General features: G+C 35.6%; 1 protein-coding gene across 3 annotated transcripts in view; it reads right to left on the bottom strand.

Moving 5' to 3' along the window:
- The window catches only part of LYST (lysosomal trafficking regulator), an 89,934-nt gene that overhangs the window by 24,448 nt on the left and 44,615 nt on the right, over positions 1–20,871 (bottom strand). For 2 of the 3 annotated variants that reach the window (XM_026705214.2, XM_087937153.1), the window contains 20 exons: positions 20,671–20,848; positions 19,387–19,556; positions 18,645–18,875; positions 17,788–17,954; positions 17,538–17,690; positions 16,963–17,154; positions 14,977–15,152; positions 13,963–14,169; positions 11,937–12,113; positions 10,721–10,797; positions 9,969–10,157; positions 9,066–9,211; positions 8,886–8,982; positions 8,167–8,228; positions 5,260–5,315; positions 4,687–4,839; positions 2,534–2,778; positions 2,313–2,379; positions 995–1,151; positions 384–524 (listed from right to left, as the gene is read on the bottom strand). In XM_026705214.2, the coding sequence (XP_026560999.2) occupies positions 384–524; positions 995–1,151; positions 2,313–2,379; positions 2,534–2,778; positions 4,687–4,839; positions 5,260–5,315; positions 8,167–8,228; positions 8,886–8,982; positions 9,066–9,211; positions 9,969–10,157; positions 10,721–10,797; positions 11,937–12,113; positions 13,963–14,169; positions 14,977–15,152; positions 16,963–17,154; positions 17,538–17,690; positions 17,788–17,954; positions 18,645–18,875; positions 19,387–19,556; positions 20,671–20,848 (3,041 nt within the window). The remainder of the gene's footprint in view (positions 1–383; positions 525–994; positions 1,152–2,312; positions 2,380–2,533; positions 2,779–4,686; positions 4,840–5,259; positions 5,316–8,166; positions 8,229–8,885; positions 8,983–9,065; positions 9,212–9,968; positions 10,158–10,720; positions 10,798–11,936; positions 12,114–13,962; positions 14,170–14,976; positions 15,153–16,962; positions 17,155–17,537; positions 17,691–17,787; positions 17,955–18,644; positions 18,876–19,386; positions 19,557–20,670; positions 20,849–20,871) is intronic. The other variant, XM_026705215.2, reaches the window with a different exon arrangement.

The raw sequence follows: 20,871 nt of genomic DNA, 5'->3' as shown, positions 1-20,871 counted from the left end.
TGAAAACCAGCCGGGTGACTTTAGGCCGGTCACTTTCTCTCACCCCAACAGAGTTGTTGTGGAAAAAAATAAGAAAAAGAAGAGGTGTGCTAGATATATTCGCCATCTTGTATTATTTGTAAAAATAATGACAGGAAATAAATGAACAAACTAATGCAACCAGTACAGTTTTCTTTCCTGTATCCTGGTCTGATTTCATGAATGAAATGTGTCTATCTCCACTTTTTCTTTTCACCACCCTCACATGAGTCAAGTATTTTTTTTTCTTGCTCATTACATCTGCAATCTAACAAATAAGCCCAAAAGCTCAACAATTCCAGTATTCAGTGTCTGAATGCTGGATGGATTATAAAAAAATACAACAATGTCTTTTTGAAGCATACCTTCCCTGTTAACTAAAAACTCAGGAAGATAAAAAAATTCTGGGATGAGTTCTTTTACATCAGTCATGGATTCGTATGATGAAAGACGCCAGGTTGTGTTAGTAGAATGGAAAGTTCTGTCTGGAATATCAAAACTCTGATCTGAAAATGATGAAATCATATTACATTAAGTAGAAATTAATATATCACACTTAAATATTTGGTGATCAACAAGGAAAATATTTAATTTTCTGCATCTTATTTACGTATATGCATTTTTATGTATATTCATAGATATTGTACTCTCAAATTGCAAATGGAGACATGGGTACTCTATTTTTCTTATCTTCATTTTTAAGTGCTTTGGTTTTACTGTATTGCGAACAGTTGCTGGGGCGCATCCACAGTTTCGTTGTACTTGTACAATGACAATAAAGTTCTTCTAATTCTAATTCTAATTTTACTGATGCAGACATACATTATATATTTCAGCACTTCTATTTCTAAGGATTATAAAAAAAAGAATTAAAATAAATATTTGTAATGGTTTGTTGGTTCTGTGGTGGGACTATCAAAGTACTGCCTATTCGAAGCTAGGAAATTAAAACTATTTACACCATAGGAAAATGTACCTTGATAAGCTAAAAACATCTTTGTGAAAGGAGGCATTCTAACCAGAAAGTGAAGAACTGTTCCACTATTTGAATAATGTGATCCATAATGATAAGGTTGTACAGGAGGCATTGGATCATCTTCTCTAGCTCCTTTACGATATTCTTCTTCTAGGTACTGCAGCAGAAAAAAACAGAAAAAACATGCATAGTTTTTGTATTTTTTAAAAAAATATTTCCAAAGTTAAAATTAAAAATTAAAAAAAAGACATGCATTTCTGATTAATACAATTAGTACTTGACTTACAACTGAAATTCAGCCCAAAATTATGGTTGTAAGTCATGCTGGTTGTTAAGTAGATCACCATGGACCATGCCCAATTTTACAAGCTTTTTTTTGTTGTGGTCATTTAGCAAAAGTTATGGTTGTTAAGCAAATCCATTCTCTATTAATAGGTATTTTTTACTGGAAACTGAAAGTAAACGGAGGTTTTTAGCAAAAAAAAAAAACCCATTGTAAGCTGTGGTCATGTGGCTGAAAAGTGCCATAAATAGAGGTTGGCTGCTGAGTACCCCAAATGTGATCAGGTGACGGGGGGGGCAGGGGGAAGTCTTCAGAACTTTGAATCCAGGTCATAAGTAGCCTTGGGAAAGTCCATTGTAACTTCAAATGATCACAAGTGATACTTGTGTACAGCAATACTAAACTAGTGCTGCTGTTTAAATTAGCAATATAATGAACTGATTACTTAATCTTATCTTTGGATGATAATTTAAAAATCAATTTATCAATCAACATGATCAAAATGAAAATTAAAAAAATAATTGCCTATGTATAAAACAGATTAAAACTTCAAATATAAACACTGGATGTCATCAGGACTAAAGAGACCATCAACAGTGTCATCATGCAATGAACATTTCATTCAAGACAGTCACAAAGAAGAAATCTGAAATGATTTTCTTCAGCTGCTAAGTACATAAATCATTCATATTTTCATAGATTACTTAGTAATATTACTACCAAAGTAGCAATTAATTGAAACTAACTCATCAGCCTCAAAATTGGTTGGACTCTAAGCTGCAGCAATGAAGAAAAGTGGCTCCCAAAACAAGCTTGTAATCACTTGAGAAGACAATTATCTCTTATCAAAAACTAGAATGAGGAGGATTTCTGAATATTTTATTCCCTTTTGCTCATTTGAATAATCAGGCAAGCAGTTAGCAGAACACAAGACAAACTTCATGGTTTAATACTGTTCTCTCTCTCTCTCTCTCTCTCTCTCTCATACCTGTTTGATTATAAATACGAATGATATGAACTGAAATATTTCAATACCTTGTAAGTGTCCACGTAACGATCTTCCTTTTCCTTTGACTGTACAGCTATTGGCTTGATCAAATTTCTGAAATTATACCAATATTACAATTTGTCAATTTGTCAATTCCAGAACTTAAGGAACACAACAATGCAGTCTAATGGGGGGTTTTTTCACTAGCATATGGGAATTTGACAGGGAGTGATATATCATTTTAAAAGGCAAGCCATTATATTTTTACCTATAAACAGATGGGTCATTTAAGTCCAATGTTTCACTAGTATAGTCGGAAAGTATAAAGGGAAATACTGGATACTGCATGAGATCATTGAAGGAACGCCCAGCATGTTTATTTAAATGAGTGAGGTATTCAAAATTAGTGATCTGTCCAGTGTACCACAGATGGGTTAATGCAGAAATGTTGCCATACTCCAAGAGATTAGGAAGATTGTTTGTTAGGATATTGTGGTACACATCATCCCGCACCTAAAAAGAATCAAAGAAATTTTTTACCAAGCCTTAAATCATGAATCTTTTGAACTATACATTTTCAATATATTTGACCAGTCATGTGTTTATTTTAGAACTGTAGCCAGAGTAATACATACGTATTTTCATGCCTCATTCACCTCTTGATAAGTAGTCTCATGAATAGATGCTTGTCTTCCCTTTCCAAAATAGGTTTGCATACAGGTAGTTCTCTACTTATGATGGCAATTGGGACCAGAATTTCTGTCACTAAGCAATGCAGCCATAAAGGGGAAGGAAGGTGTGGCACGACTTGGGGAAGGTGCATAAGACTGCACAATGAAGTGTGAGTGGCCAGTGTGGCACACATACAAAGGGGTCAGGGAAGGGTGTGCAGGTGGGGAAGACTGATCTTAGCAACTTGCTACCTTCTGTGTCAGCTTCCCCACTGACATTCTGGGAAGGCTGCAAATGACAATCACAGGATTGTGGAGAACTTCAGCCAGTTGTAAGCATGCACTGGCAGTCAAGAGCCCATATCATAATCACGTGACCATGGGGTGGCTGGAAGGTTAAGGACCAGTCATAACCACCATCTGTTCCGTGCTGTTGTATCTTTGAACAGAGGCTGAATGAATGGTTATAGATTGGTGACTAACTATGCATGCACACTTGCCCACAAACTTGTTCATGCTATATGTCTATGGCAGGGGTAGGGAAACTTGGCTCTTCTATCACTTATGGACTTCAACTCCCAGAATTCCTGAGTGAGCCATAAAAGGTTCTCCATCCCTGGCCTACTGGTTTTTCAGTTGTGAGGGAATGGGAGTGTTTAATATACATAAATATAATATATATGTCCTACATTTGTATATTAAACAGTGCCATTCAAGTCAAAAATTGATCTCCCCCACAACTGAAAAACCAGTGAGGCCAGGGATGGAGAACCTTTATGGCTCACTCAGGAATTCTGGGAGTTGAAGTCCATAAGTGATAGAAGAGCCAAGTTTCCTACCCTGGTCTATGGAGATTCTCAGTCATCCAGGTCATGGTTGTCCCAAAGGTGCTTTTCAAAAGGCAACTGAACTTTCTGGTTTTTCTTTCAAGATGTTTCACTTCTCAGCCAAGAAGCTTCTTCAGCTCTGACTGGAAGGTGGGAAATGGAAGGATTTCTACTCCTTGCAGACAGCTAGTCATTTGCATTCTTTTAGTGAGTCACTTCAACAACTCGTAAAAGAATGCAAATGACCAGTTGCCTGCAAGTAGTATAAATCCTTCCATTCCCCATCATTCAGTCAAAACTGAGGAAGCTTCCTAGATGAGAAGCGAAACTTCTTCAAAGAAAAACCAGAAAATCCAGTTGCCTCTTGAAAAAGCACCTTTGGCTTGGTTCATGCTATCAAATAAAATGCCATCACTATGACATCTTTGGAACTTTTCCTCTATAATCTCTCAATATACAGAATCCATCTCAAGGGAGAGAGTGTCTGATCAATCATCTGAATTAAACCATAATTATTTCTTTTCTCTTGTGATCTTTTAAAGTTTATATTAATATAGTGGTTTTAAATACTTCCTGCTGTACATTGACATAGGTAACCTTGGGGGCAGAATATAATCTCCTAACCTTCTGGAGGGAGACATGGGAGATCTTCTATGATACACAGCATATGATCAAAAGTGAGATTTTCCATCTACTGTATTCAAGTAACCTCGTCAAGATACCTGGGTTTTAGCGAAGAATTGTTCCTTTCCCAGACATACATGCAAACCAGCAAACACTGGAATGCAGAGATGGCTCTGCTGCTCAGTTTTTCTCTGCCTGGACTCCCTTTGATTTCCTTTGCAAATTTTTATGCAAATGAAACAAAATTACACAAAGTTCCATCCAACATTAGATAGAATGTTTATACATTCTTAACCTACCTTTGTGTTGTCAAAAGCTAATAGCAATGTTCTGCCATTTGTTAAAAATATTTCTACAGCATTATCTCTTAATTGCCACCAACGCTTGTGCACTTCTTTGATTTCTTCAAATGTCCAAGAAAATGATGCTGGCTCAGTTTCTCCATGAACACTCTAGAGAAAATGCAACATGTTAAAGCAATTAGCTTCTTAATAATAATAACCCAGAATATATTTCTCTGACATGGAAATATTTTAATGCTTTTGGTATTTTTGCTTAGAGGATGCATAAATTCTTATTGTTATTGTTTTATTTTGATATTTTACGGCAAATGTCAGTGTTAATAAATATACCTATTCAATGCATTTTAAATAAGTAACAAACATTTCTAACTAACATAAATACTTTCAGATGCCAGAAATTTATGAAATTTACCTAACTAATGTTTTACATTTTCTTTCAACTGACATAAAAATGGATGTCTGAATTTCTAGGGTTCTTACATATTATAGATTTTCCTTGAATTATAATCACTAAATGTACCTAAACGTATTTAAGAGTAAGATTTAAAACAATTCAAAACTTTTACTTACTGAATTTTCAATAATTTCAGAAGCATTGTCTTCCACAAAATACATTCCACATTTGCCTGCAAAGTGAAAAATATTTAAGAAATATTTTAATGTATAACATTAGAGTTATCATGGTATATATTTAACCTATATATGATATCAAAAGACTGGCATAAAAATAAGTTTAATTTATTAAACTTAGGTATTGCCCATCTCTAAATTGACCCTGGGCAGTGTAAAATAAAAGCAAATAATATAGAAAATACAATATAATAAAATCATAAAAGAGAACAAGAACCATTGGCAAATGGCTAAAACCCAATAGTGTTGTTTTTAATGTTTTAATGTGTTTAATTTTATAGTTTTAATATTTCATGATTTAATTTTGGAATAAGAGCTACCTAGATTTGGTTAGTAGATGGGCAGCTATATAAATATTTTAAATGAATGAATGAATGAATAAATACATTCAACAGGGGCTCCAGCCACCTTAACCCAAGGCTTGGGGAAAAAGTCTTTAAGGCTCTCTGGAATGCCAGCAGGGTCTATATGATGATGAAAAGGTCATCATCATCATCCCACTTTGATCCTATTAACATTCCTTTCTTCTAAAACTGCTTTTAAGACTGAGATGAAGGTGACACGGCTGCACTTCCGGGTTGTAAGGCTTCGTCGACGGCAGGAATCCGCTTCTCTGCGGGTCCCTGCTGTGCTCGCCGTCAAGGTACCCCGATCCAACTGGATTTGGGGGTTGTCGCTACCCTGAAGGGGCAGCGGAAGACAGAGGAGATCCGAGCAGGGGTCTGGGGACATCGCACCCCCTCCCCAGCCGGCTAGACTCCTTTTTCCGAGACGGATGAGCGGCTGTCTCGGCAGCCATGAAGGATTCTTCAACCGGACAAGTTTGTGCAGGAGGAAGACTTAGAAGGAGAAGTTTTCTTGGCTAAACCAGGACATGATGTTACTTTTAAAACACCCTGGAAACCTGACTTTGGATTGATACATTTGTTTCCAAAAGAATTTGTAACATCGGCGAAAGTGCTGAAGGAAAGCTCACTACCCTCCCTACGGAGAAAGCAAAGGAGCACAGAAAAACCTGCTCTCTAAAGGTAAAAATAAGCTCTTTGTTATAAGTGGGAAGGGGAGGACTAAAAAAAAAACAAAACTTTTTTTTCTAAACTTTGCTGGAGGAGACGCCTTGAAGATTTCAAGACCATTAATTAATGGAAATACGGCTTTTAAAATATATCTGGGATTTTGCCTCTGGAGAAAAAAACTGTAAAGAGAAGAAGAGGAAAAAGTTTTGCTTGTTTGGATTGTTTGATAACTCTGACATTTGGAAATTACTTCAAGATTGAAAGCATCTGGGTTGTTGTTGTTTTTTTAAAAAAGAACTTATAATGGTACCACCGGTTGATGAACTGAAAATGGAATATGAAAAATTAAAAGAAAGACAACAAAGTGGCAAGGATTCTTTGGGAGCTGCCTTCCACTTTTTAGAAATGGCGGTTTCTACGTACCAGCAAACACTGGAGGAAGGAGAAGGAGAAGAAGAAGAAGAAAAGGAAGAAGCCATCTTTAATGGACTAAAAAGTTTGATTAAGAAAGAAAATGGGAAGGAAGGAAGGAAAAGGAGAATTTAAGATTTAATAAAACAACCAAGAAAAAGAAAAATAGGATGAAAAGAAGGTACAATGTTAGAAAGCAACTGAAAATAGAATTACAACAGAGAGGGAAACTTAAAAAGGGGGAGAGGAGAGGAGGGGGCAAAAAGACCAGATTGGAGAAGAAAGGGAGGGAAAAAGAAAAAAAAAGCCACGGGTTAGGACAAGATTTTTTTAAAAAAAGTTTTTCTTTAGAGATGAAGGATGATAGATAGCTTATAATTAAAGAAGATTCTGCAAGAGTGCATAAGATAGTATTGTAGTATTTGTATTTGGAACAGTTTATTGAATATTTAATGAAATATTAATGTTTAATAATGAGAACTAGAATTAGAATAGAAATTATATATTTAATTATACTATAAGTTTGTTATTCTTTCATTTTAAGATTTAATATGTAGAAGGTACTAAGCAGAATCAGAATGGAAATTATGTATTATTTTAAGTTTTATTTTAGGAGAAGGCGTCATACTTCAAAAGCGATTACAGGGGAAATTTTTGGTTAAAGGGAAGAGATACATAGATGTTTACTAAAGAACGGACAAAAGACATAAGTATAATGACTTTGAAATAAGATGAAATAAATAAAATATAATTAAGAGAGTGAAAAGATGGGAGAAGTTATATAGAAAATACAAAATGGTTAATAAGATATGAAGGGTATATAAGATGGGCATGAATTTGATTTAGGTCTGTCAAAAAGATGTAACCTGGGGCCAAGTCACTTTTCAAAGAAGTTTTATGTTTTATGTTTAGTGTGTGGATTATGTTTGATTCTAAATTAATAAAATCTTGGAGAAATGAAATTAAAGGGAGAGAAATTGGGAAAAGATATGTATAAATGATAACTAAGGAGGTTTTTTTTTTTCTCCAATGTTTTGCTTCAAGTGTGATAATGTGGAACCATGTTTTAAAGAATAATGCTTTGTTTGTCTTGTTGAAGTTTATGGGTAGTTCTTGGAAAGGAGGTTATATATGTTTTGTTTGTCTTGAAAAATCAATAAAACTTGTTTAAAAAAAAAAAAAGACTGAGATGAAGGTAATTTTTGAAAGTATGGAAAAATTCATACAGGTTAAATTATATCTTTGGACTAAATTACTTTTCCCATGCACTGCAGTATGTATCTCCTGGCTGTTATTCAGAAGAAAACAACTAGATTTGCTATTTTTGCAGGTATCAAAAGTATTCATCTCAAAATTACTTCCTGTATATAAGAATCAGATTCCTTGGTCAAATACACAGTTAAGGGGAAAAAAGATTTACCTAGTAACAATTCACCAGGGGTCTCTCTAGATGGGGCCACATTTATACACCTTCGATTAACTCTGCAAAGAGATACAGTAAAATATGACAAATTCAAATATTACGGTAATATAAAACCAAGAATGGTAGATTCTAGTTAGCACATGTGAAATTTACAGGCAGAATATTTCTTCCTTCCCCCTCCTGTTTCTTCTACCACCTCCTTTCTTCTGAGATGTAGAGACTGGCTGATGGGAGCCATGCATCCAATAGTTTGGGCTCAAACCTAATAGATTTTTTAAGGTAAATGGTCTTTTGGATTATAATCTATTCCCTAGATATTAGCAGGATACACACACACACAGAGAGAGAGGGCGGGGGGGGGGGAAACACACCTACACAAATACAGGTGGAGGGGAGGAAATGTAAACAGAATTTCATTACTAACACGGGCTAAATACATTAAAAATATGTATGTGGTAATAACTGAGCCCTCCTCTTATCAATTAAATTAGCCTGACCTCTTCCCCCACCTACCTGCTACTCCATTTACTTATTCAATGTGCACTCATATTTCTATAACTCAGGCCTCATTTGTGAGAAGCTTTCTAATTATAGACAGATGATTCTTAAGCATCCTGTGTATAAGTACTTCCACAAAATGATGACCCTGCATTATATTAACTTTTTTCACAACCACCCTAACCCTTTTGAGTTTTTGACTTTTCCAGAAAACTGACCTTATATGCTCACTGGCAGCTTTGTCTTTTACTGTAGAAGAGTGAGATGAGTGCGTTTTGTCTTCAAACAGATAGGCCAGAGGGGGCTTAAGAACCTCTATTATGAAACAAAACAAAACTTTTATGTTTTAATTTTGTTTAAAGAAAGTAACTGGACTCATAAAGAATACTATAACCTACCTTCCAATTTCTGCCTGTCTTTGAGGAGGTATTTATTTGGAATAGTTAAATAGCACCTCTGCAAGCGGCGTCTCTCTCTGTTAGGTCCTTCAGTTGGGTCCAGCTGCCAAGATGTTGGGTAGGAGGCAGGGTCATACCAAAGAGCCCTGCAGGAATCAACCCACAGAGTGTGGCTTTAGTATTATTGTTTATTAGTTATTATCATCTTTAGTTCCTGCTTTTATTGGTGTTATTATTATTATTTTCTCTGTTGTCTTTCAAGTACACTGAATGCTTCTGTACCGGAAAAAAGTTCCTTATGTTTCTAATCACACTTGGCCAAATAACGTATTCAATTCAATCCCATTCAAATAGAAGCACTGGAGTAAGGTTGATACCTTATCCCATGTCAGGTACAGTATGCAGAGGATCTGTACCTTCCCAATTTCACTTTATACATCAAGAGTCCATTCTGATGAGCTTAAAAATATTACATATATAACATGCAATTTTGCTCAGCAGAGATAAGAAACAGTCAATCCCTCAGGAGAGATAAAGCTGGGGATGATAATTTTGAAGGCCAAATAAATCAGCTTGATCTGCTGCTTCGGTGATACATTAATTTGGAATGAAGTAGATGAGATTTTTTTCTCCACATTTTATATTACTATAACTTGACCAGATTTTTAGGTTGTAATAGAGAAAAGGTTATTTGGTTCATAGCCATCCCCCTATACTGATTCTGAATAATTGCAGAGTTTGCTTCTTTTAAGGGAAATAAAGGCAGAGTTTCAAGCCCTTCTAAAATACAAATCTGAATGTGAATCAAATTTTATTTCACAAATGGGAACAGCTATCTCCGATTTTTTCCCATTAAGCAATAACAGCAGCCATTAATTTTTTGAAAAGTAAAAAGCTGCTTACCTATCATGTGTAAACTGCTGAATGAGCTCCTGCCAGTGTCTGCTAGCACTTAAGTCTGTTTTATACATCCTCCTGATGTGCTGAATCACCTTCTTTCTTTCCATTCCCTGGGACAGAGAGACAGCCTGAGTGATGTCCCCTGCAATTTTAGAAATCTCCTTTGACTTTGTATCCAAGCGCTGAAACAGACTAAATTGAAATAACCAATTTAAAAGACAGCACCATCTACATTAAGGAATAAACAAAGCAAGCATTGTATCAATCTGTAGCTAGGATTTTCTATTTATAAGGATTTTTTTTTTCTGTTCTTCTCTTTTAGTTTAGCCAATCCCCTTCCCCCCAAATGTCTCCTCTAAAGTTAAAAGATTTTTTTTCAAATTAGGATTCAATATGGGTCATAGGATTCAGAAGAAACTTCTCAAACCACCAACTTCTGAGATAATGCCGGACATAACCATAATTTAATTCCATAGCATAATACTGTAGCTATCCTACTGTGAAAAGAAATGGATAAAAAGAGAAAACCTTTGATGCTAGAATGAGAAATGTTATGCTGTTGACTCTTTCATCCCACATTGTATAATAATGAAGCATATGGCATCTTTTGCCAAGATGCACTGAGGTTAAAAAAAAAGCACACTCCCAACAATATATTCAGAGGGAAGTAAACTAGACTGGTGCCTGTCTTGATGAAGTCTCAATGGTTGAGGCAACATCTATTTTTATTCTTAGTAAAAGCAGTTGCAACTTACGTTTGCCAGTTGTTGGCCATTATCTTTTCCCAAGCAGCTTTATTCACCTCTTCTTCACCCACATATTTCTTATGGTCCTGATAAGCAGTTTAAAAAAAGTGATTTACTTTTTCATCTATTTTCTTAATACTGCTGCAATATCAAATACAGTGGTTTGGTACAGCAACCAGGTATAGACTTCAACAGATAGTTAAGACTGCTGAAAGAAAAAATGCAACCAGCCTGCCTTCTGTGGAAGATCTGTATATTGCGTGGGTCAGAAGAAGGCTGAGAAAATATCTACAGACCCCTCACTTCCTGGACATAAACTGTTTCAACTCCTCCACTCAGGACACCATTATAAGGCATTGCATGCCAAAACAAATAGATAGAGGTAGTTTTTTTCCGCATGCCATCACTCTGCTGAATATGTAATTCCCACAGCACTGTCTTGTGTCTAAGGATATTAATTCACATAGAAGTCTAAGTATTAATTCACATTCATCTATTACTAATTATCTTTTTTAGCTTTCCTATTGCCTTCTATTATTGGTATGATTGTATTACTTTGTTGTTTGTATGTATACTGAGAGAGTATGCACTGGAGACAAATTCCTTTTGTGTACAATCACACTTGGCTAATAAAGAATATTCTTCCGTTCCATTCTATTTCGAATACTTTAATATTACTTACCTATTGCAGCCAAATTTTATTTAAAGATATATGTTTTTCTATTTTTGTTTAGTGTATTATAATTATTTTAAGAAATACATTTACTGAGACAGAGAAGCTCCAAATTATAATGAAGACATTACACACATATACATTTATATACATTTACATATATTACACACATATATACATATTACACACATATTACACACATATATACATTTTTGTGTATCTGCATGCAATTTTCCTAGTATATGTACTTTTTACAAATAATTCCCTTCAATTAATTTCCCTTCCTTATTTTTCCAAAACTATGGGTTTTCATGCAAATATTTTCTTAGTAAGTTCATTTTTACACATATTTCTTTTTGACACAACTGTACTACATAATTTGGAAAAAAACATGTCTTTGCATAAATCTCAGTGTTCATATTGAATTGAAACTGCAGAATTGTTTAACTTTCTATTGAAATGGGAATTTCACTAGATGCCCCATATCTAACTTTGCAAATATGTTAATGATACAAATGTAATCAAGTCATACTATTCTATAGATTTACATACCTCTTCCATTGCTTTTATGAGGTCAGGTTTTGGTGGAGCATTGAGAGGAATATATTTGTACCCACAAAGTTTTAATGTGTTCATAAACGCTCCAACCGATATCTGTTCTTCTTTGGTTAATTCATCTTTGTGATCATGCATTAATTCAAATAAATACAGTGACAACTTAGGCCCATGCTGCAATAATATATATAATAATACAGCAGTTACAAATTAAGGACTACAGAAAAAAAAATCAGATAAAAATACTCATTTACATATTTTATCATTATTCAAAGCATATTTAACATGTCTATGCAGACAAATAGATTTTAGAGTTTGCGCCGTTTGAACAACAGTTCCTTGGGTAACATGGTTAAAGCCTTTTAAAGTTGAAGGGACCTAGATGGCTGATTTATTATATACCGTAGCTTGATACAGGTAGTCCTCCACTTATGATCACAATTGAGCCCAACATTTCTGTTGCTCAGGGAGACAGTTACGTGAATTTTGCCCCATTTTATGACTTTTCTTGCCACAGTTGTTCAGTGAATCACAGCAGTTGTTAAGTTAGCAACACCTTTGTTAAGTGAATCTGGTTTCCCCATTGACTTTGCTTGTCAGAAGGTCACAAAAGGTGATCACATCCCATTCATGACGAAGGCACCATTTAAGGCACTTCCAGGATGAAAGGCTTGGTCAGTGATATCACTGTTCCCCAGGGAATGTCCGTGGGGGCTCTTTCCATGTCCCTGTCGAGGAACTGAAATGACGCATCCTGCCATGCTGCAGCACTCAGGTCTCAAACAAGAGCTTGCTAACCTCTGACCCAGCGTCCCAACCACCTGAGTCACTGTACTCTAGGTGATCACATGATCCCATCATAAATCTGAGTCACTTGACAAGTGTTTGAATTTTGATCATGTGGCCATGGAGGTGCTGCAATTATTGTGTGAAAAACAGTCGTAAGTCATTTTTTAGAGTACCACTGTTAACTTCAGACGGTCACTAAACAAACCATTGTAAATCAAGGGCTACCTGTAATATACTATTAATGAAATCATTATCAAAAATTCCGCTGAGAATGCATAATCCTTTGGCATATCTAAATGTCTTTACAAGCTATTATATAAAGATACTTCCAAGAGGTCCATATCACCAGTGATGCAAGAAGACAACAAACATGGTCCAGGGCCTTTTCTTAACATGAATTTGTTCTTTTACCATATGTAACTACTAAAACACTTACTAAACAAAAGGCCACAGCTCAATGGCACAGCACTGCTTTACAACTAAAAGAACTTCAGATACAGAAAAGGAGCTTCCATTACACTTCAGGATCAACAGAAATGAGCTAAATGGGTCTGCAGTCTAACAGAGAGATTTTCTCTATCGCTATGCTGAAGTGCTCTCAATTCACCTTGATTTTCCATATCATATCCCCATTGACAATCCTATTAAGAACAACTTAAAAGCATGTCATGGAGACTTGGTGGGAGGAGGGAAATGCCATAATTAGTTGAAAGAGGGGAAAAGCCCTCATAGGTGCCACATCTGACCTGAAAAATAAGTAGCTGATATAGAACACTGTTACTTATTTACTGACAACACAGTATTATTAGTTATGAAATACTTGCATTGCTTTTTGTTTGCCTCAAGATACAATCCAAGGCAATAATTTCAACCACAAATGAACTTCATATTTTAAGCCCAATTTCCCCAGGCAATTGGACTTAAAATCCCATGCAATTTCCTATTTCTTCCAAATTTTGGCAAATGTGGCTTTGGTTCTAAGAATGTCAGTTCACAGGATAAAACTATCATCTATTAAGACCACATTTTTCCGTATAAATTCCTCTTATCAAGATTAGGTTGAATAAAAAAATCCCTAAAGAAAGCCACTGGTAGAAATCTAAAATATCATTTCCCAAACATACAACAGGCTATTAACAAATGGAGCTCTATGGAGCTTGGACATTTTAACCATTCTTCAAAAAAACATTAGAGCAATCTCCCTTCAAGCTTTTAAAAGAGCTAGAATTCGTACCTGCAAAGTTGCACTTAAACACTCTCGCAAAATCTCCTGGTGGTTAATTTCATGTAAGAATTCCAAAGTGTGCTTTCGTTCTTGCAAAGAGCGTGTTGGAGACAAAGCATGCACGAGCAGTCGCCCGAGCTGCACTCGAAAAGTATCTTTACAAGACAAGAGAATTTTCTTCCACTGTTGCTTGGGGGTGCTTAACCGGGAAGTGCCCTAGGCATGAGAAAAGTTAAATTATCCCCAAAGATTCTTCTTTCTCATCTAAGAACAAAACACATGACTAATACGATACAAGCATTTGACTAAAATGAAGTACTCTTAAAGGGTTGGTTTGTTTGTTTTACAAAGATACATATCACATTTTTGTTGGTAGGCATAAACCATAACCATTACTAAAACATCTGGAAGGGCTCCAACCAACAAAACATTGATTCTAATTTGATTGAAAACTTAAGAAAGTTGTAATTCTGTACAGTACATATTAAAATAATGTGCAACAGGTAAACTGTTATTTACCTTATTATTCCATTCAAAGCTTCCTGCACCTCAGGCAGATATACAGACACTATAGCAAGGGTCCCCAATGCCAAGGCCATGGACCACTACCGGTCTATGACCTGTTCAGAATGGGGTGCACAAGCAGCGGGCGAGCGTGCAAAGATTTATTTGCACATGTGCAGGATTAGATTGCATACACAAAACCATCCCTCCTCCCTGCCGTTGCCAGTCCATGGAGCCAAAAAGGATTGGTATCGCTGTTTGGTTAAAAGTGGGAAAATCAAAAAGGAGGAAATATCTGTCTACAAAGGGGGCGGGCAATTAATTTTCCCAAAGGGCCACCTGAGAAACTGGGACTTTTGTGGAGAGGCGCTGTCACCCTCTCCACCACCATTCCCTGCCACCATGGACGAGATAAGGATAGTCAAAGGGCTGAATGTTATCTGAGGTACAGAAAGCAGTAAGATTGGATCAGAGGAATTGATGAATTTTTAGGAGGTAATACATAGCGCAACCACTTACAATAGATAATCCAATTCCTTCAATCATTATTTTAAACATTTCTCTCAAGAAAGTGTTTCTTGGGGTAAGTTCCTTCTGTTCATCCTCCTTTTCAGTCTTGTCCTGTTGAGAAACTATTCTGGAAGATCTATTCTGGAATGGGATCTCAATCATTTCAGAGCAATTTTCAGAAAGGTCTGCAAATTTGAAAAAGGATTATACGGTCAACATTAACCTAGATTGTCTTGATCCAAGGCCATAATCATCCCACTTTCTACGCTGCACTTGCATGGGTGGTAGAATACAGGAAATAACAGTTTTGAATGCAACTGAATTGAATGCAATTGAATTTTATTCCATTCTTTAATTTGCATTATAAGGACTTTAGGCTATCATTTTCTTTGCTGTAAAAATGAAAGTAGACTAAGAAGACTTCGTGGTAATTGAAAAACATATATATGTTAAGTCATTGCTAAAATAGTGCCAGTTGGCAACATAGGCAACATGTAATTTTTTCACATCAAATTTTAAACTGTACCAATATCTTGCATTTAAATGAGCAAACATTTCTAAATAAAGGATTTGGAATATTTTTAAAATACAGGAAGAAGAAAAGTACAGTGAAAATTACTGAAAATGAAAAAGGAGTTGTAGAAGGAAGCAACAGTAAGTCTGCAAGTGTCTCAGGCATCTGAAAGCAAATCCTGGCTTTTAAGAGTTCCTAACCCACATCAATGACTGCTTCCAAGGACAGGACAGGGGGCGAAGCCTGAAATGAACAGTCCTGGTTTAAGACCTGGGCTAAGGATCACTAATGGAATGGGCTGCTAAACTCAGGTATCACAGTGGGATACATGAGTAACAAATGTTAATGAAGCCAAGAAATCAAAATATCATGAGTACTGTACATGTATCCTGGGCACAAATATTAAGGAAGAACAAAACAAGGAACTGTTTTTAAATGAACAATATTTGCTTCTGCAGTTCTTTTTACGGGAACAAAGACCTTTTTATGGAACAAATCTATTTGTGCAGCACTGCTTTCCTGCCCACTGAATCCTTTGTTGCTACTAAAAACTCTTCCTATCCCAGGGTTGGTGGAGAATTGAATGAAAATTAACCAGTCTTTTGTGAAAACAACGAATAACAAACTCAATATGAAAGCTACTGCATTCCACAACACCCAGAGTTATAAATTGGATTAGAAATGCCAACCTGTACAAATATGGAACTTTAAAAAGTACTGGTTGCCATAAGGGGAAGATTTGCCATTCACACAATGCATGTCATGGTTAGCTATAGCACAAAAAGACACAACTGATGATGATAAAAGGCAAGTAATTCATCCAAGAATCTAAACACAAGACCAAGGTGTAATCAAAACCCCAAAATCATGTGTAATATTTCTATCATTTCTTTCTAGACGTCTCCCAGATAAATGCACATTCTGCAAGACATAGCATGGTCTACCACATTCTGCCACTGATCTTTCCACTTGAGTCTTTCTGTTTCTAGTTTCCTCCTACCCTGAGGCCTGTGTTCCCCACCATTATCCAAGTACCTCCTTCATTCATTCTCAGCCTTTCCTTAGTTGCTCCAAGTCTCTTGGTTTACTGAGTGGTGAAAGTGGAATCTGATATGCCTTTTATTTCTTAAGAATGAATTCATATGGGATGCGGAGACATGTGGAAGAATTTAACGACAGGCAATTCAAAACCAACCACTTTAAAGCACTTTTGCCTCTATTATTATTATTTAATTAAAAGCAATAGCCAGGACATGCAAAATATTCTGTCATACAACTTCCAATGTTAGAATGGACCATAATCTGCATAATCCTTCTTTAGGGCTACCTTTAAAATATTGTTTAATAAATAATTACAATATACGATTCTTTCTGCTGTAGTTTGATCCATTAATGTGTCTTAATGGATTCCAAAAATTCCTTAAGAAAGCTGATATTAGCACTGTGGATTAATTTTCATAAAAATGTTGGAAAAATATTACCTTGATACATGAATCTATTGGTGGTTAATACAGTAATCCTCTGTAACCTCTGTATAAGCTCTGCTTCAGTGGCACAAACAGAACTGTCTTGACTCATTCTACGCAGCATCATAAAATCCAGTTCCTCGTTTGCAATTGCATGCATTCGCATTAGGAATGTCTCAGACTGAGCAACAGAAAATGTTCTTGCTGCTTCAAAAATGAAAAGAAAATGCCAATAAAACTTCACTAATAAATTCTTTGATGAAATTTTAAATTGTAAATATCAAATGTCCATAGTATTAGTTGTGATAGCAGGGGGAAAGGTTTTTTTCCCCTTTTGCCAAGGATCTTTTTATAAGGCAGAATTATTTAGCAAAATGAATTAAAGGTTAAAAGCAGGTCAAGAGATTCTGCTCATAAACTTAACTAATGTTACAAAACATTCTGATAATACTTTGTTAGTATTCTTTTAATTTCTTTTAATGTTTACTCATCTTCAATAAACTTTAAAACTTAAAAAAAGACTGTACAGTTCACCATAGAACAGTGAATAACCAAATTATAGTCAAAGATTGCTCAGTTAAGAAACTTACCAGCAATGCTTTTGCGTTTTTGAAATATAGCCTGATAATCTTCAATTGATAAATGGAGTGAATTGCTTAAATGCTCTGAATCTGGATTTCCTACAGTTTTTATATACTTTACAGCTGATTGCAAGACTGTGAATTGGAAATTAACTGCCATTTCTGAAAGCAACAGAGATTAAACAATCATTTTTTTCTGATTATTTCAAAGATTAAATAATTCAAACAGGTTATTCACACAAAGGAATTTGCAGCTTACTCCGCGTTCTGTCATTCTTGCTCATCTGCAGATGTCCAAGTAACACCATAAGATCTTCAATAATCCGAAAATATTGTGTTCCTGAACAGCTGCAAGCATGGATTGTCACTGCTGCAAGTAACTGTTGTATATCACACACAAGTAATCTGGAGTCATTTGAGAGAATGCTGTGGAAAAGATGAAATCAGTTAATTAAATCCCGTATTTTAGTCCCACATCCAAGTTCAACTGGTCCAGCTCTATTCCAATGGCTTACTGGGCAATTCGGAATATTTTGTTTAAAACTACATATGTCTTAAAAGCTGTACATTTTCTAAAAAGAACTCATGAACCTGCCTACCTTCAAGCTATTTTTAGTGACCGCATTCGATATTACATAACATGTAACCTGGTAATTAATCAATGTCCCCATGTTCATACTTGTGATTGAAAGTTGAAAAGTCATTTATTTATATATTTATATAAAATATATAAGAAATGTATATATTTTTTTCCTTTACTATATATATTTTTCTTTTTTCCTCTTTTTCTCTTCCATTTTTTCTTTATATTCTTTTTTTTTAGTTTCTATTAGTTTTTATTGTTGCAATTGTAATCTCTAATTTACAATTAGAATTAACTCTAAGTTTATAAAAAAAGATGACATTTAATTGATGGGACGTGGAGTACACCCATTCTGCCTGGACATACCTAAGACAGCCAGCCCCTCAAATAACCAGAGTCTATGACATAAATGGCTTTATGTCTTCTTCCAATTCATGCCATTCCTTGGAAGCCTGTACCTTAAATGAATGTCCCAAAACTAATCTAAATTATCTAATTGTTCTACAACAAAAGAAAAATAAAATACCACTTACTTGGCTTCAAGTCCATTAAGTGTTGCTAAAGTATTACAGAGCACATACAACAAGCCATTATCCAACAGCATGTCTGATATTTTAGGACAAGAATTTATGATTTGTAGCAGGAAACAAAAGGAGTTATGTAAGAGGATGCAATCATGGAGGGAATTCTCAATAAGGCCCAGAACAGGAATGACAGACCACTTTTGAAAAAGTCCAGCATTTTTCACATCTTCTAGATCAAACCTATAAAAACAGTAATAATGCAATCTTAAAAACAGCAAGGCTTACATTTAAAAATTAGAAATATTATGTATTGCTACTGGCAGTAAGAAATAGAAATAAAATATGAATTTATCAATTTACATGTAATAACTTTAACTCAGTGATAAATTGTATGGATAAATGGAACTTTTAGTGGTGAATAACTACACATGACTCACTACATTACCTTTACTTATTTAATTACTAGAGCAAGATAGATATTTTCATATTATTTGCAAGATCTCAAAGATTACTTGTCTCTTAATACGAAAGCCACTAAGGAAAAGTATCACCTCTCAACCACCTTCAAAAAGGAATTTGAAGAAGAGTAAGGGTGGCACACTGATTCTTTATAATAACTGTATTAATTGGTTTAACTAATCATTAAATTACTCAGAATATTCAGGAATAGAGCGGATACAGTAATTTACCAAACCTTTATTTTTCCTAAAAATGCATTATTGATCAAAAGAGGAGGAAAGCCTATACTTACTCTTCATCCAGGCCAACTGATCGACCAAAAAGCATTTCTAGAAAGCATTCCATAAGTTCCTGTGTTCCTTGGTGAAGATACAGCTGATTAGCTAACAAGGAGAAACCTCGGTTCTTCAAAAACTTCTCTTTTTGTTCTCTCGTTGCTCTGCTAAAATAGGTGTTCAAAAGCTAGAGAGAGACAAAATAAAGATCTGGAGTTTGTAATATATACTGAGTTTTCGAACAGAATTTGTACTGTCTCACTGATAAATACATTGTTACTATACATTATTTGTAAAGCTCTCAAGCATCACTTAGCTTTCATAAAACACATTAATAAAATGAAATGCTTGAAGAAATACATAGGGGAAAAAAATCCCATCCCAAACTGTTTTATATTTCATTAGTAATAGGAGAACTTATCATAGAACCTGAACAGAACTAGCAATCTGATCTCTATCATTGTGGCTGCCCTCTGAAAGAGCACTTCCTCAGAGATTCATGTGCCTCTTACCCTGTTTTCCTTTTAAAAGTTTCTAGAAATATGGCTTTTTCCCAGATCCTGGTTAATGTGGGTTGTGAGCCTCTCATAGGATTTTCTCTTTTCTATTAGATGGCTATCTCTTGTGTCAGTTTTCTGCTTCATATATGGGTTTTGCATTAATTTTATTGTTGTAAGACACCCAGATTCAGCATGGTATCAGGTCAGGGGTGGGATTCAACCGGTGTTACTAGCGGTTCGGTGATTATGTTTTGCATGCGCATGTGCGCTTCGCGTGTGTGCATGCGGGTACTAAGCCTTAAGTTATGCTGCCCGGACTGCTGATAAGCGCTGCGTGCAGGTGCGCAGCATTTGAAAAGCCACTTTTTACTGCTTTTTCAACCTCAGCTGTGCTGCGCAAAGCAGCTGAGGCTGAAAAAGCAGGAAATAAAGGACAGGTAAGAGTCCGGGCGGGCGGGTGGGCCAAACAGCAGCAGACAGAGAACCAGTTCGGTGTCTGCTGCACTTCAGAGCTACCAGTTCTATAGAGCCAGGCAGAACGGGTAGCATCCTACCCCTGTATCAGGTGGTTTTCTCAATCTTAGAAAGGAAGGAAGAGGGGAAGGACATATTTTCTGGACCAAGGCATTTTATAAATGGGGGATATTTCTTTTTCTATATATGATTAACTTCAGTGGATGTTCTTAATTTCTATTTCAATGGGATATCCTTGTTTCTTAATTATTTTAACACAAATTTTTCTCTCTAGCCATTTCTCTCATTCTTACGCTTACTCAAACACACACACATACAGGTCCTTACTTTAATGACTCCTTGCTGAATGAGAGTAGATGGATGGTTCACAAGAACTATGAAAATGTCTGGCTGAATCAGCTTGTCCAATACATCTGGGAGCATCACATCTGGCAAAATTAAAAGAATTCTTCGCAGAAGGTGATACAGACCATGGCATATGAGTACGAGACAATCTTCTGTTGATCTGATGAAAATAAAGCCCTGTGT

Source organism: Pseudonaja textilis, chromosome 1 (genome assembly GCF_049901715.1).
Source record: "Pseudonaja textilis isolate UNSWEBS1 chromosome 1, rPseTex1.2, whole genome shotgun sequence".
In the NCBI taxonomy this organism is placed as follows: Eukaryota; Metazoa; Chordata; class Lepidosauria; order Squamata; family Elapidae; genus Pseudonaja; species Pseudonaja textilis.
The sequence above is the reverse complement of the archived record's forward strand: the minus strand, read 5'-3'. Positions and strand labels throughout refer to the sequence as shown.